At 42.3% G+C, this 14,677-nt stretch overlaps 1 protein-coding gene across 3 annotated transcripts in view; it reads left to right on the top strand.

Annotated features, from left to right (window-relative positions):
- Positions 1–14,677, top strand: part of ARNT2 (aryl hydrocarbon receptor nuclear translocator 2) — a 108,457-nt gene that overhangs the window by 51,950 nt on the left and 41,830 nt on the right. For all 3 annotated transcript variants that reach the window (XM_063345970.1, XM_063345968.1, XM_063345969.1), the window contains 3 exons: positions 9,009–9,111; positions 11,123–11,188; positions 11,617–11,702. In XM_063345970.1, coding sequence (XP_063202040.1) covers positions 9,009–9,111; positions 11,123–11,188; positions 11,617–11,702 — 255 coding nt within the window. The remainder of the gene's footprint in view (positions 1–9,008; positions 9,112–11,122; positions 11,189–11,616; positions 11,703–14,677) is intronic.

The following is a 14,677-nucleotide window of genomic DNA, read 5'->3' as shown; positions in this document are numbered from 1 at the left end:
AGGTAGTTCAGGAATTTTTTCATGAGTGCAGAGGGAAAAATGAGCAATAGAGAGCATGTCCTGGTTCTAAGTAGCATCATGAAAATGGAGTATTCGGTTCAAGTGAAATTTCTTTTCCATGTTTGGGCTAATTTGTTTCAGGTTCTATGCTAATACATCAAGAGTTATCAGGAAATATAAAGAAAGATAAATCAGCCACCCAGCCCATAGTCTTTTGGAAGCATAATGTGTGTTTATTTCTCATTTAAGCTGATTATGCCTTGATAAGCATATAATTGTCATGAGATTTTTATGGACTTTCTGAGAATCACTGCGGATTATATTATTGAGAATTGTTATCTACAGCTACAGTGTGTTGAGAACTCATGCTGCTTGTATGAGCTTGGACCCTATTAGTAGCTGCACCTCTGCTGCTGGCTGACTGCAGGCAAGAGAAGTTGTTCCTTTGGGCTTCAGTGTCCTCATCGTTAAAACAGGAGTAAAGGCGTGCATCTCCTCTGAAAGTTGCTTTAATGTCTGCCAACAAAAAGTACATGCTTGGAGTCAGTTATTTATTTTGTATACTGATAAATTTGTTTATCGGTGTATTAGCAATGCTTTGTAATGCAGTGGTAAGTGCAGTAGGGTAGGGATACGGTTCACAGGCTCCTTGGTTGATGTGCGTGTGGTATAATGACAGCTGGGAAGTTCTGTGTGGTCCCTGATTTTGTTCCAGGCTGCGTGAGGCTGACTGATTTTTACAGGTGTGCTGTATTCTCAAGGGATATCGCTATACCAGTGTCCCCGTGGCTTCATTCTTCTGGAGAAGTTGTAGATTTAAATTAGATATGAGGAAGAAATTCTTTACTGTGAGGTTGGTGAGACACTGGAACAGGTTGCCCAAGGAAGCTGTGGCTGCCCCATCCCTGGAGGTGTTCAAGGCCAGGCTGGATGGGGCTTTGAGCAGCCTGGTCTAGTGGGAGGTGTCCCTGCCCAGGGCACGGGGCTTGGAACTAGATGATCTTTAAGGTCCCTTCAGCCTGGAGCATTCTGTGATTCTGTAAGTTGAGCCAGGGCACAAAAGGCAGAGGACAGAGGCATAAATGTTGGCTTGCTGTACAGCCTTGCTGGTAGGGTGCAGTCTGCTGTGGGGAGGTCCCATCCTCTCTGTACAGTCAGACCAACCGGGAGGCAAGGGTGGGAAGTGTGCACAGGGAGACCTTGTTCCCACCTGCAGTGCTACCTCCCTCAAAGTCCTACTGACCAGCTCCTTGAAAGTTTTGATAGGATCATGATTTTAATATCAGGAAAGATTTAGATTGCATCAACCATCTCCACATGATCAGGAGCATGTTCCCCTCCACCGTGTCCTGAGCTTCCTGTAAGCCAGGGGTTGAAGTTGTGATTATGGTCCATAAAGGCTGTCATACCAGTGAGGGACGACCTGTGCTACCAGACCTTTCCAGGCAGAACCCAGGGGCTCCTGCGGCTGCAGGGGAGACAGTCTGGAGAACAGACCCTTTCTACATGCGAGTTAAAACTATGTGTACACCACTAACAGTGCAGCTCTGATACTTTTTTTGTGTGAATCTGAAGTACGAAGGAGAAAAGCCTGCTGCCTGGTAGGAGCCCATCTGCTCTGCATCACGGCGGGCCCTGGCAGAGTCCCACCCGCCGGTGCTGCCTCTGATGCAGGAGTGCTGGTGCCTGCATGCTGGGGTGGTTTGTCACCGGGCAGGGCTTTGTGGTGAGTGAGTTAAGCATCACAAGTTTGCAGATTTGTTCTGTGAAAACAACCTCATCAGGCTCTTGCTTTCCAGAGCTGTGCATTCTTCATGGCCTCTCGGTGTGTTTCAAATGTTATCAAGAACTGGTGTCTTCTTTGTTGTAGATATAAAAGACCATTAACCACTCAGTAAGTAAGAAGTAGTAGTGTTCAAATAAACGAGCAGTTAGCAGGCATTGCCTGTGAGAGCTGCACCGTAACCTCTGATGTGAGCAAGAGAGGCATCCTGTAAAATCAGTGCTGGCTTTGGGTACGGAGTGTAACTGGTGCCGGTCGTGTGCTTCTGCCCTTAGTTTGTAATTTGAAGTTAGGATGGTCTTAGGACCATCCTTGAATAGGATGCTCTTAAGTCCCTCTATGTTTTGAGTGTCCAGGCTATTCTTATTACTCGTGTGTTTGCTTTTCCTTAGTAAGGGGCCAGAGACATGTTTTTTGTGGGTGCGGTTTTATTGGGATTGTGTTGTTTGGTGTGTGCACTCCACATTGTTCCTGTCTTTGGTGCTGTGATGCTGAAGGGATGCTCTGTTTTTAGAGGACATGTGGATGACCAGCAGCGTATTTCTGAGCGGTGGCAGTTGCTCTCGGTCTCACCAACCCTACAGTAGAGAAATTTCTTGTCATCTGTGGGGCAGGCACTTGGGCTTCCAGGACAGGGACTGTGTACTCTAATATGTGTATGTATGTGCTAGGTATGTCCGTGCTTCTATGACCATTACCTTTATGTAAATAGTAAAACCCAGAATGCTGAGAGATGAGCTGTGTGACCATGCTTTTTTTTTTTTTTTTTTTAAATAGGTATAAAGTTTTGTTTGTATATTGCGGGCTGCTTCTGGTTTATGTAAATGTGAGTTCCTGGAAGGAGAGCCTTCAAATCTGCGTTTGCAGTTCGGTTTTGGTTGTTAATGTGTTCTTAGATAATCGGTAATTTTTTTTTATATTGAGTTCCACAGGGCAGATGTGTATTTATTAAACTTAATAGAGCTTAAAGCACTCGCTGAGCTGCATTAAACACGATATACAATTGTATCCCTTTCAATTGTAAGGGTATACATTTTTAAAGATTTTTATTTTCTTTTAATCGTTGAATTAGAATAATTGCTTTGTACTGGCATGAGCTTATCAGGAGTAATTTAATATAAATTGATCAAATTTAGGCTATTTAATCTTCTTGTTGAAGAGATTTTGTTTATGTATTCAGAACATATCCATTGTTTTCAAGAGGAACTCTGCCAGCTGAACACCTCAGTTGGCGTAAAGCTGAACGTTCAGCTGTAGTTGGTGCCTATGTGTAAACTGATAAATGAAAAATTTTAAAAAAGCAGAGTTTCCCTTTGTTTTCTGGAATTTTATTGTTAATCCCAAGCAGTGACCTGTATCTTATATCTGTACAAACTGTAGTGGAGTCAGTGTCCAACCACCATTGCTGTCTCCATGCGCATCTTTCATATCCCAAGGTACAGTAACAGTTGGCTTGTGATGCTGCGCTCCTGAGTGATGAAGACTTTTCTTTGTTGCCTCCCTACAAATGATAAATAGTTCATTTGCAGTGTCGTACTTCCACGTGATGGGCTGGCAGCTTCTAGTTTGAGTTGAGAACATGCATCTTTAAGCTGATCTCTGCCACTACTTTCTAAAGACTTAACGTACTACTAGAGAGCATCGCTACAGAAGTCGTCCTTTGTTCTCTGACCCTTCAGTTTGTGGGTCAGCTTACATTTGGAGCCGTGTCCAGAAGCATTAGTACCTTGACCATCACTTTGCTTTTAGTTTTAATTATTTCCTCTTGTTTTCCTGCATCCCCATCTCGCTTTTTCCATTTTTATGCTAAAATAAAGATGGTTTTAGTTTTCATAAGGGTTTTTGGGTGCAGTATTCCTGTGTCCTGTTTGTCTTCCCTGAGTTGCCTGTGGAGTATTTTTGATGAGCACAAAGTCTTCTTTTGTTATCTTGTCCAAGCCAAACTTAGTTTATTCTTTATTTTATTTTGCCTGGAAAGAAACATGTAGACAATCCGGTGGCTGAGAATAATTATGAAATATCTAACTTGTTCTTTGCAAGGCAAGACACTATCAACTGCAGCATGAAGCTTGCTGAAAGTATTGAGGGCAAGGTGAGATTCCATATATTAATTCAGACTGTTTTCTTATCAGGTCCAAGATTCTGCGCAAGGCAGCAGTCCATCTACTGAGTTAGAGGGAAATGGAAAATTGTCTCGTGTACTTTGCTAACAGTATTTTCGTGTGCAGGAGGCCAAAACAAATTTCTTCTGATCTTTGTAAACAGGTAGTGGTCTTTTGTTGCAAAAGAGGGATATTTCCATGTTGCAAACAGGATGTGAATACCATATGATTGTTTTTAAAGAAAGCCATTTCAACTGGCAGTGAAATTTTTGCAGGACACCCTCATGTAACAACCTTTCTTTCTCATTACAGACTGTAGGATTCTTAGGAAGTGGAAATCCAGCAGAGAAGGCATTTGTGGTAGAATTGGGTGTTGAAGCTTATGGAGTTTTGAATCCACCAAAAAAAAGGAAAGAACTGAAAAAAGTAACAAAGAGCAGGCTGTGTTTGATTACCGGGCTATAAACCTTAGCGTGCAGTGCTTAAACATGGAGGAAGAAATTTTCTAACAGGCTGGTGCTTTTGTGTAAAGATGGATTTGTGCCAGACTCCCAGATTTGAAACCCCATGAACTTCAGTAGGCCCAGGCCAATCCGTGGCTTAGGTTCAGCTCAAACACTGCAAGCACAGAAAAGGTATTTGAACGTTCACAGTAGCAAATGGACATCCAAAAGGTGAAGGTTTGTGCATAGTCTGTTCACTGTTTGCACACACAAGGGGCATATCAGTGCCAAGATGAACATTTGTCCCCTTGATCATTGCAAGAACGTTCTTAGAGCATCATAACATGCTGCAGCATAACACGAAGGGAAAGTTTCTGGCATGTGTCCGCAGTACTTGGATTGGTTACTAACTAATCTCTTTAGTGGGAAGAGCTTTATATGGCTTCTGTAATTTTGCCCAAATAATGAATCTCTTGCACACTGTCCTCACCTCTGTGGTCCCCTCTGGCAGCCCTTTCCTGGGTCGTGTGGTGGATTCCTGCTCAGAGGACAAGTGGTTTATTATGGGTTTAAGCAATCCTGCCTTCTGAATGTGGGCTGCAGTGGGTAGATTTCAACAAATTATCAATTATACCCAGACCGACCAGAGAGATTTATGTGCTGGTTTTAATAAGCATTGTGCTCATTTATTTGCTTTTCCTTCTGCAGCAGAGTAAACTCTGGTTTCCTCTGAGCTGTGCAGTGACTGTAAATGGCAGTAATAACACAGCAGCGTCTGCCACAGAAGTGCTGTGATTTGAGACACGCATCCTGCACTTGCTGCGTCTGAGGGCTGGGTCTGGAGCTGGAGAGGGGAAAAGTTTAACGTGAAAATGAACTACACGCAATTGCCAGTTTATGGGGAAGCTCGTAAGAGTTCCAGCTGGTGGTGGTACTGGGTTGTTAAAAGTGTTCTTCTGAAGAAACTAGAAGAAATTTAAAAAATGCATGTGTGCACTGTTCAGTTAGCAGAAGTATTCAGAGCATCCTAGAATATTTCTTATTAATAAGAATATAATCGTCAACTTTTACATCAAGTGCATTTTGTGTGTGTTTCCTGTGGAGAAACCTAAGCGAGCATTTATCACCAAGGTTGCAGCACCAGCGTAAAAGATGCAGGAACACAAGGAGATGTGAATATTTTATGGTTCTGTGACAGAGATATCATCGGAGCGTGCCACCTCCTTGAACTGAGCCATCTGCATGACACTGAGTTTTTGTCGGTTTGGTTGACTGCGATGTGGGACCTGCCAAGGTCCATCACGTGAGTGGCTGCAGCTGCTGACATTAAAGCAGGTGGAGGATGATTTTGCAGCTCCATGCTGGCAGAAGCGGAGCGGTGTGGGTCCATCCCCTTCTCGGGGTCAGGTGTGGAGTGGCGAGGAGCCTGGGGAGAAACCGCTGTGCGTTTTGTCCTGAGACCAGGTGACATGGTGCTGTCGCAGATTGTCACAGCAAGGAGAAGTCATGGCAAATACTGTGGTACAACTCCAGCTTGTCCCGACTTCAACGTTTTCTGTCTCACTGTACTCTTTAGAATTATCTGGTAAAAGCTAAATGCTGGAAGTCTAGGTCTAGAAACTAAGGTATTTTTTTGAGCAGTTAGCACAAAAATAAAAAGGGGTAACGCTGTCTCCAGATGGCCATCGTTAAACAGGAAGGCTCTCCAAACAGAGAAAGCTCTTGGCGGTGTGTACGCACTACTGTGGGCAGACACGGGGTGCAAGCCCTTGGGAGTATTAACGCCGTTCCTTTTTCCAAAGCTGGCATTTACCTTTGCTGCATGGCCACATTGGCTGCGTACAGGTCTCACAGCCAGTTGTTTCCCACTCTCCCAGATAGGCTCCACACACCTGGTGACACCAATATTCTTAACTTAAAAGCTCCACCAGAGATACGAGCCCTGGTATGCCGCGTCTTAGGAGATCCCTCTTATCCCAGGGAGTGCACTGATGGGTTTGTTTGAGATAAATGGGAAGCTTTGTCCTTAGTCTGTTCAAATATAATTCTTCCTCCTTTTCATATAATTTGAACATAAGCTTCTAATAATATATGAGACGTGAAGGGCTTGTTCTTTGTCAAAATCTGCACTGTATTGTTAAAGCTCTACAAGGTCAACACACACACGATGGAGTATTGGAGCAAGCTGCTGAGAGTGCTTTCTTGTAATAGCTATGTACCAAACATTTCTCTGACTCATATCCCCATATACCCCCTGCAGTGATTTTGTAAGTCAGGGCAAAATGTAGACTACCGTTTGTTATCTGGTACATATTTCTGAGACATTGCCAAACAAAAAGCTAAATTTAAAAACTATGACTTTTGCTTTCGGAGGTTCCAGACATGCCGAAGGAACATGTGTCAGCAATTTTAGGCTTAGCAGCCAAGTAATTGTGAAGTATACTTATTTTTATAGATATTCCTGGATGATGAAAACTGAGATATTTCTATTAGCTGTTTGAGTTATGTTTATTGTCGCTGCTTTTTGATGATGAGTGTCACTTCTAGAATTTATATGGGAATGGGGAAAAAAAGTGCACGGAAACTTTTCTTTCGTTTACGTGTATGACAAAGTTACCGTATCCAAAGAGAAAAATGCTTTTAATGGTTTGATTTGTCTTGTAAACTCGTATGGGCAGCCACTGGGTCCTGCACATATATTCTGTCTTTATTTGCTTCATCGTCCATTGCCTTCGTTTGTGACTCAGTTTGTCTCCTGCCTAATGATATTTTATTTCTCTGAATTGTTTGTTTAGTAGAGGGGATGGGGGAATAGGCTGTGGCTTTGGATGTAGAAAATGAGGCAGAGAGACAGACTCTCTGCTGCAGGGAAGGGAAGTGTGTTTGAGCCTCAGATCCACCCTACATTGTAGGGTCAGCGTAACTGAGCCGGGTAATACAGTGGTATGGTCTTTCCCAGCTCACACCTGAGTCGTACATCTATAGTAATATCTATCCCGGTGCTCTGAATTGAAGCATCTTTAGGAATTGCTCCCAGGCTTGCTAACTTCTTAACCATCTGAGGTGTACCTTGGAGACACCCCAAATGACACAGTCTGACCTTCTGTCGGCAGGATGGCTTTCCTCCAGAAGTAGATATCTTTAGTATACCTTAAGAATAAAATGCTACTGCCTAGTTCCTTATCTAAAATACTGATCTTTAAACTGTTTTGTAGTGATTTAATTCCCATTCGTGGATGGAGGTAAGTGTTTTCAGTTAAAATAATTCTGAAATTAATGTTTGGCAGTGGAATTATTTCAGAATATTTTTGGACAGGGACATTTGAGGAGATCTGATGAGGGAGACTTTGAACGTGTTCTGCATGGTTCTTTCAACTTAGCACAATTAGAATATGGTGTCCTATACTGCTGTAAACTTGGCCGGTTATATCACACTAAAGGCTTGTATGGTTTCAGTTACTGAAAGATACTGTACCTACCTTAAACATGTGGGTTTTTTCATGGCCAAGTGTCATCAGTGCTGGTGGCTGTCATTTAATTGTCTGGCAGCTGTTCCACTGCCTGTCTTTTGCCCACTGTCACTTCTGCGGCTGTATCCAGCCCTGAAGCGTTGTGAATCCGGGCCAGTGATTCATTTCTAATCTGTGTTATTAATGTGCAAGATTTTATAGTCATCTGTAGCAGCTGAGCTGTAGATGCAAAAGTCCATTCTGTTAGTTCTTTGGCGATAAACGGTGGGATTCTAGGTGATACCTGGAACCCTGCTGTCACTGAGCTGAACCTGTCTGTAGTAATCACTGCCTTCTTTTCTGTCTCAGGAGAATGGAAAGATTAATCAGTTACCGCCTTGCTACCTTTGTTTTTTAATAACGACGTCCTCCACCTTACTGCCGGAGTGTCAGCTCCGCACTCCCTCAGTCCTCTCCTCTCTTGAGATGACTTGGTATCTGTCATCCCTTTTCAATGCTGTGTTTCTGGGGTGAGGTTCTGAGGTTTGTAGTCAGCTTATGTTGATCAGCAGGGTCCGGCCGCGGACCTTGCGTAGACTCATGCTGCTATGTGGTGAGTCAGATCATCTCACTGATCCGGCTGAAAATTAACTTTAAAAATATGCTGACATGTCAGTTTTCTATCAGCTCTGAAAGGGCCCCACCACAAGTGCTGCTGTGACATGTCCTGTATCTCATCATCAAGGAGAAAAGCTTGGTCTTGTGTGTCCCTCGCCGTTGCTGCAGCTCTGAATATGTGAGAAGGTGTTAGGTGAGAGGATTCTGGATAGGCACGAGAGCACAGGGAAGGAGGAGCAGCTGTCAGGGGAATGATGTGTGTTGTTTCATCCGCAGTTCTGGTAAAGAGTGGAGCGAGCAGATCAAGTCAAAAAGCAGTGCCTGCTGTCATTGTCTTCTCTGCTTCCGGACATTTGACCCTGCCTTGGAAGTTGGTCTTGGGCCAACCGAGAAAAGAGCCATCACTGTTGTGACTCAGAGTCAGCTTCCCTGGAATCACTAGTCAAGCCGGCACATAGCTGATGTGAGACCAGGATCGAGACTTTTTTGTTGGTGTTTTTTCCCCTAGCTGGGTTAATGGCGTTTAGCTTATGAATTTACTGTCATCTTCGTTGGTAGTAAATGGGTTTAAATTTATGTACTGAACATCAGTTGCTCTCCCTGGCTTTTCTAGGACGAATTCTGGACTTGAAGACTGGAACAGTAAAGAAGGAGGGTCAGCAGTCCTCAATGAGAATGTGCATGGGCTCCAGGCGCTCTTTCATTTGCAGGATGAGGTACGCATTTACCTTGTATTCCTGTGATGGTTCCAGTCCCGTCTCAGATTAGACTTCAGACATTTTGTTGCACTAATTTGACCTTGCTTAAAAAACAAAGCGTAATGACACACTCCCATTAAACATTTCCAGAATGCTTGCTTTTGGAACCGGAGTAAAACCAAAACCTGCCTTCCTTTATGATTGGTGACAAAACAGCACCTCATTTGTGTGTTGCAGTTATTTTTATCAGTGAGGGGTGTAGGATGCTTTCCCAAGAGAATGTCATGGCAGCTTCACCCCTGGAATGTAAGCCATTGTCTCTTCTAGTCAAATTATTCAAATCAATACTTTGGGAGTAAAGCTTTCGCAAGTGTAATGAAATCCCAACTCCGTGTATTTTTTCAGCAAACCAATAATATTAAAAGAATCTTGAAGACAAACAGGAATTCTGTTGCAAACTCGCCAGCTATGTAGGAATTAAACTAAGCCTGGTATGAATTAACCAGATGTCAGCTGGTTGATGCTAGATAAATGAGTAATTGTTAGAGGGGTTTTATTTTGCAATTTTCCAACTTCTCCTGCATTGCTTGGGCTTTTTTAAGGAGATCTGCCTGCCCAGTGCTGCTGACTGGGGCTTGTGGACTCTTCTGTTGTTGTAGTGCTAACGGGATAAAACGCCTGGAGCTATTGCAGTGAATTTCTGTCTGTGCGGTTTGGGGGGGAAAGTACATAATTGCATCTGCAGCCTATATCCAATATATGTGTTGAAAACAGATGATTCAAAATTTGTTACGGAATGAAACACGCAAAGCAAAATATTTGACAGATTAAAACAGATCCCTGTGCTTCTGTTCTGTGGTGGAATTCTTCCAGTCGTGTGAGAAAGCTGAACATATGGCTCGTGGGTGCCTTTGTAAGGGGTTTATATACTTCATACCTGCGAGATCAGAGTTAAGCTGTAGCTCCTTTTCCCTCCTTAACTGGGGGGAAAAAAAAGTAGCCTGGCAGAGAGACACTTGGGACATTGCCTTCTCTTCCTCCAAGCTGCGCGTAGTGGTCATGTGAGGAAGACTTTTTTGTGCGAAGAAAACCAGGCCTAATGTCCTGTTTACAGTTGTTCCCCAGCTTTTAAAACAGCATTTCAGATTGCAGTTAGTTCCTAGCACCCTGATTCTGTAAACTCCAGTGCATGAGAGTAATTTTATACATGCTAGTAGCCCCATTGTTTTTGTAATTCTGAATGTTACTTTAATTGTTCATTCCTTCTCCTTGGCAGTGATTGGTATTAAAAAAAAAAGAATAATAACAGCAAAAAACCTTGTGGGAAGACTGAGCCTCAAATAACATGAACTTTCCTTGTGATTACTTATTTCATTGTTATTGTTCTTTTTTCCATTGAAAATGAACTGGTTTTACCCTTCAAACTATTTACTTAGCTTCAAATGGATTGTTAAAATTATACAGTTAGGCATAGTTAGAAATACCACAAAATATACGTGAACAAGTGTTAAATAAAGTTACTTGACAGTGTAAGTAGTCTGTTCTCACAAACATTAGATTACTATCTACTAACATTGTAGCTGGTGTATGGCAGTTGAAATGCTCTGGCCAGGGAAGCTGCTGGAACACTGTTTGTTTTGTGTGGATGTTTGGGGGCCTGACTTATATTCTTCTCTAGTTTTCACCCTTGTTTTATAGTATTTTTAAGTGTATCTATTCTTTAGCCACTCTTGGAATATCCATTTAAAATATTCTTTAGGTTTGGGGAGGGAGGCGGGAGGGAGTCTTTTTGTAGTCTTTTCGTAGTCTTTTCTGTTTTTCTTTATAAAATAAAACATTTGCAGCACACGCAAAAAGCTCAGCCTGTGGAAGCAGTAAGTTCTAAGAAAACATGAATCTGTGACTTTCCGTCAGAAATAAATATCCATTATTTTCTATTTATATATACTAATAAAGATTTTAAAATGCATTTTCATCTTGGGTATTTATATTAACTTTTGAGCCCTTTCAAATATTAATTTACTTTTAGGTGTGGAAATGCTCCTCTGGATCATTTGCCTCTGAACAGGATAACCACCATGAGAAAAAGATACAGGTACTATTATTTAATTTACCATAACAGCTATTTGCCGTAAGCACTCTCATTTTCCACTGGGCTCATGCTCAATCAAGGACTCAATCACAGCGCTGGGTCTCAGGAGAGGAGAGCTCACCACTAAATTCAGCTGTGGCGGAGTCACTGGATCTTTCTGCAAACCTTGGGCAAGTCACTCAACTTCTTTGTTTTAACCAGCTCCACCTCTGAAATTAGCTTCAGTACCTTTCTCCGAGAAGTATTAAGGAAAAGAAGCAAGGCTTGAATAGCATTGTAATGGAGTTGACATTGTACGTGACTCTAGGGTGATGGTTGGTTGTTTCTAACATAACTTACAACTGTGAGTAAATCATTAGTAGTCGTAGTTTAAAAGCATAAAGCTATTCTGCATGTCAGTCAATGTATTTTTGTGTTTCCTTTTCATCTAGGAATGGCCTCGGCCCAGTAAAAGAAGGCGAAGCACAGTATGCTGTTGTCCATTGCACTGGCTATATCAAGGCTTGGCCACCAGCAGGTACGTGTCTGTCTCACTGAAGGGACGTTCACCACACTGTCTGCAAGACAGTTCAAAACCTGGCTCAGGTTCCTTTGCTGGTACAAAACCAGGCTGAATTTTAGTGGGGTAACCAGTTCAGTCTCGTCTTGAGAAGCTTTTGATACCGAGAAATCAGCTGTTGTTACTCACTCAAGGCCTCCCTGTTTTTCGATGCGAAACCCTTCTCAATTTCATTGGCGCAGAGAACTGTCAGAATGTGGGACTCCAGCAACTGGGGCCAAAAGGTTTCAATCTGATAAACCAACATAAAAATGGCTTAATTTTAGGAAGATAAACACAAAGCGTTTGTACCTCTGGAAAACACCAACTAATGCTTTTATATTTAAGTACTGCGTTGCAAGCACTTGTGTATGAAAACGTGTAACTTCAATTTAGTTGCATAGGTCTTTACTACAGGGTGGTGGTGGTAGTGGAGGATGTTCAGGCTTTGAGGTAAGTTCTGTTTTGAGGCTGCTTTTCTGGGAAACAAGTCTTGGCACATTGCTTCGAACTACAGAGGAAAACATTTACCTACTGTAACTAACTCAGTATTACATATGGGAATATTTACCTTTGAAAAATTCAAAGAGGAGACGGTGGAGCTCATCCAGACATCGTCGTGAACTGGCTTAGTTGAGCTTGGCGTTTGCAGTAGTTGAAGAAGCTGTTTGCAATATGACAGCGCCTGCTGGCATGAATCAAACCATGAGTTGTCCTGCCCTTCTGTGGTCGTTTACCACAAGCATAAATCACATTTGTCCAGGGATTATGAATGCTAAGAGGTGGTTCGCACCAAGTCTGGGCAGTGGTGGGCAGACACCAGAATGAGAATGTGAACTTCTTGTTGATTTCCTGCTGAATTGCAGTTTCGGAAGAGGAGGGAAGCCTCCCCTCTTATTGCTAATAGGATTTAATGTACTTGCTGTAGGAGTCAAAATACTGTAATTTCATTTCTGTTTCCAAAGAGTGAGAGCACAGTGTGTGTAAATTGCTCTGTGAAAATGAAAAGGTTTTGTTGGGGTTTTTTTCTGTTTTATTCCACAAAGAGATTAACTTTTGTATCAGTAATTCTAAACATAATTGAATTCAGCTTTGATATACGAGATGTCCCTTCAGGAAGGTGCAGGTCAGGTGAGATTTCTTTCAGCTCCTTGCTAAAGCTTGAAGGGAAAGCTTGGTGCATGTTGTGGGACGTTTCAAGAGATCTAACCCTTCAGGGGTGTGTGTTGCCAATGCAGAGCTGCAAACGCGTGAACTCATGTCAGCGCTAGGTTACAGCGTCGGCAGTATATGACTTCCAGCTGCCATTTCTGCAGGGAGCAGGGACTGCAGTGCAGGAGCATGGGATGAAAAGGATCTTCTGGATCTTTGAGTGCCCAGTTGCCAGGTATCACGTTGTAAGTTCCAGTTTACGTTAGTTAGCTCTTCCAAAACCTCACTGCTCTCCTATGCTTAACAACCTTTCTAATTTCCAGCCCTCATTAGTTTATGGGAAGTTTATGCCAGTGTATTCTTGGACTATATTTCACTGAAGATCAAGGGGGAGTTCTCCTGCCTTGTGTCTCTGTCTCCAGCGTTCTGGTGCGTTTCCAGAAGGTCGTCATATCCTGTCAACCTTGACTTTGCACAGTTAGACCAGCCCCCTCCTTCTAATCTCCATTCTTACCATGCATCCTCTTCTTTATCCTTGTCTCTCTTCTCTGTGCTTGTTCATGTTTTCACTTAACTTTTCAAACTGTGGGTCACTGGCACTGTGCACTCTTGTTCCGGATGAGATTGTAGTGATGTACAATAAAAATAGTATTTCCTATCTTGAATGGCAGTATATGATACAGCATACTTCTCTTTTGTATAGTGCATCCTAAATCACCTGATATATATACCAGGCTGTCTTTTTCTCAGTTGTCAACTCAAGATCTTCCAGTTCTTGGCAAAAATAGCTTTGAATTGTGCGATCTTTCAATTAGTAATACGGCGTTTCATCCCATTTCTTTTGCTGTAGTTTATGACTGTTATTAGTCCCCAAGTGCATGCTTATGCATTTAGTAATGTTGAATTTCATCCCATTTCTATTACTCCACTCCTCAAAATCACATGGTGCTCCCTTATGATATCCCAGTGCTCCTCCACAGTGTTAATGCCTCCAAACTATAGCACAGTCCTAAGGGATGTTTTTGATTTTGACAGCCTTATGTGGAATTTCAATGATCTTTTATGTTACCATCCAAATTGTTACTCATAATAGTCATGCCTGAGTGCCTTTTTCAGGGCATACAGTACCGAACTGGGGCCTCTTCCATGAGTGTTTATTTGCCCTCCCTGTCTTCCCCACTGCGCGTTCGTGATTGTTATGTATCCATTGACTTTCAGAGTTGAATGGGAATATCCATGGGCTGAACTGACCCCCAGTATGTTTGGGTAAATAAATGGCAACATCACTGCATTTGTTCTCATTTCCAACAGTAATTCAACCATAATCTGCAAAGCAAATGAAATAACTGCAGCAGTAATTGAATTTGCTAAGACTTTTCTGCCCTGTAATAAAATTACTTCTGTTCAAATCAGTTAGAGAGTAGCGAGCCCTTGGCCTTTGCATCGTCTCTGGATTCTTGGGAATAAAGGCGTTTGTGCTAAATTGCAGCTGTTTAAAAATTCAGCTATGGAAAAGATAATTTTCATTTATTTTTCAGGTGCCAGGTGGACATTCTCATGTAAACTCCATATCCTTTTCTTTCAGAGGATGAAATGTGGCACATGCATTATATAACTAATATACGACACATAAAACATACTTTCGTAGACGAAATATTTAGCAAATGCACTTAATCTGCACTTAATCTAATTTGTTTAGCACCTGGTATTTTCTCTTTCTGGGTTATATTGAGTTGTCTGTGGCCAATGTATTAATTTTTTTGTAGTCCCACGCTGAGTGTAACGCGGTCGGTACTGATACA

This window comes from Chroicocephalus ridibundus, chromosome 9, assembly GCF_963924245.1.
Source record: "Chroicocephalus ridibundus chromosome 9, bChrRid1.1, whole genome shotgun sequence".
NCBI classification, from domain to species: Eukaryota; Metazoa; Chordata; class Aves; order Charadriiformes; family Laridae; genus Chroicocephalus; species Chroicocephalus ridibundus.
Note: the sequence above shows the minus strand (reverse complement) of the source record. Positions and strands in the feature narration are given on the sequence as shown.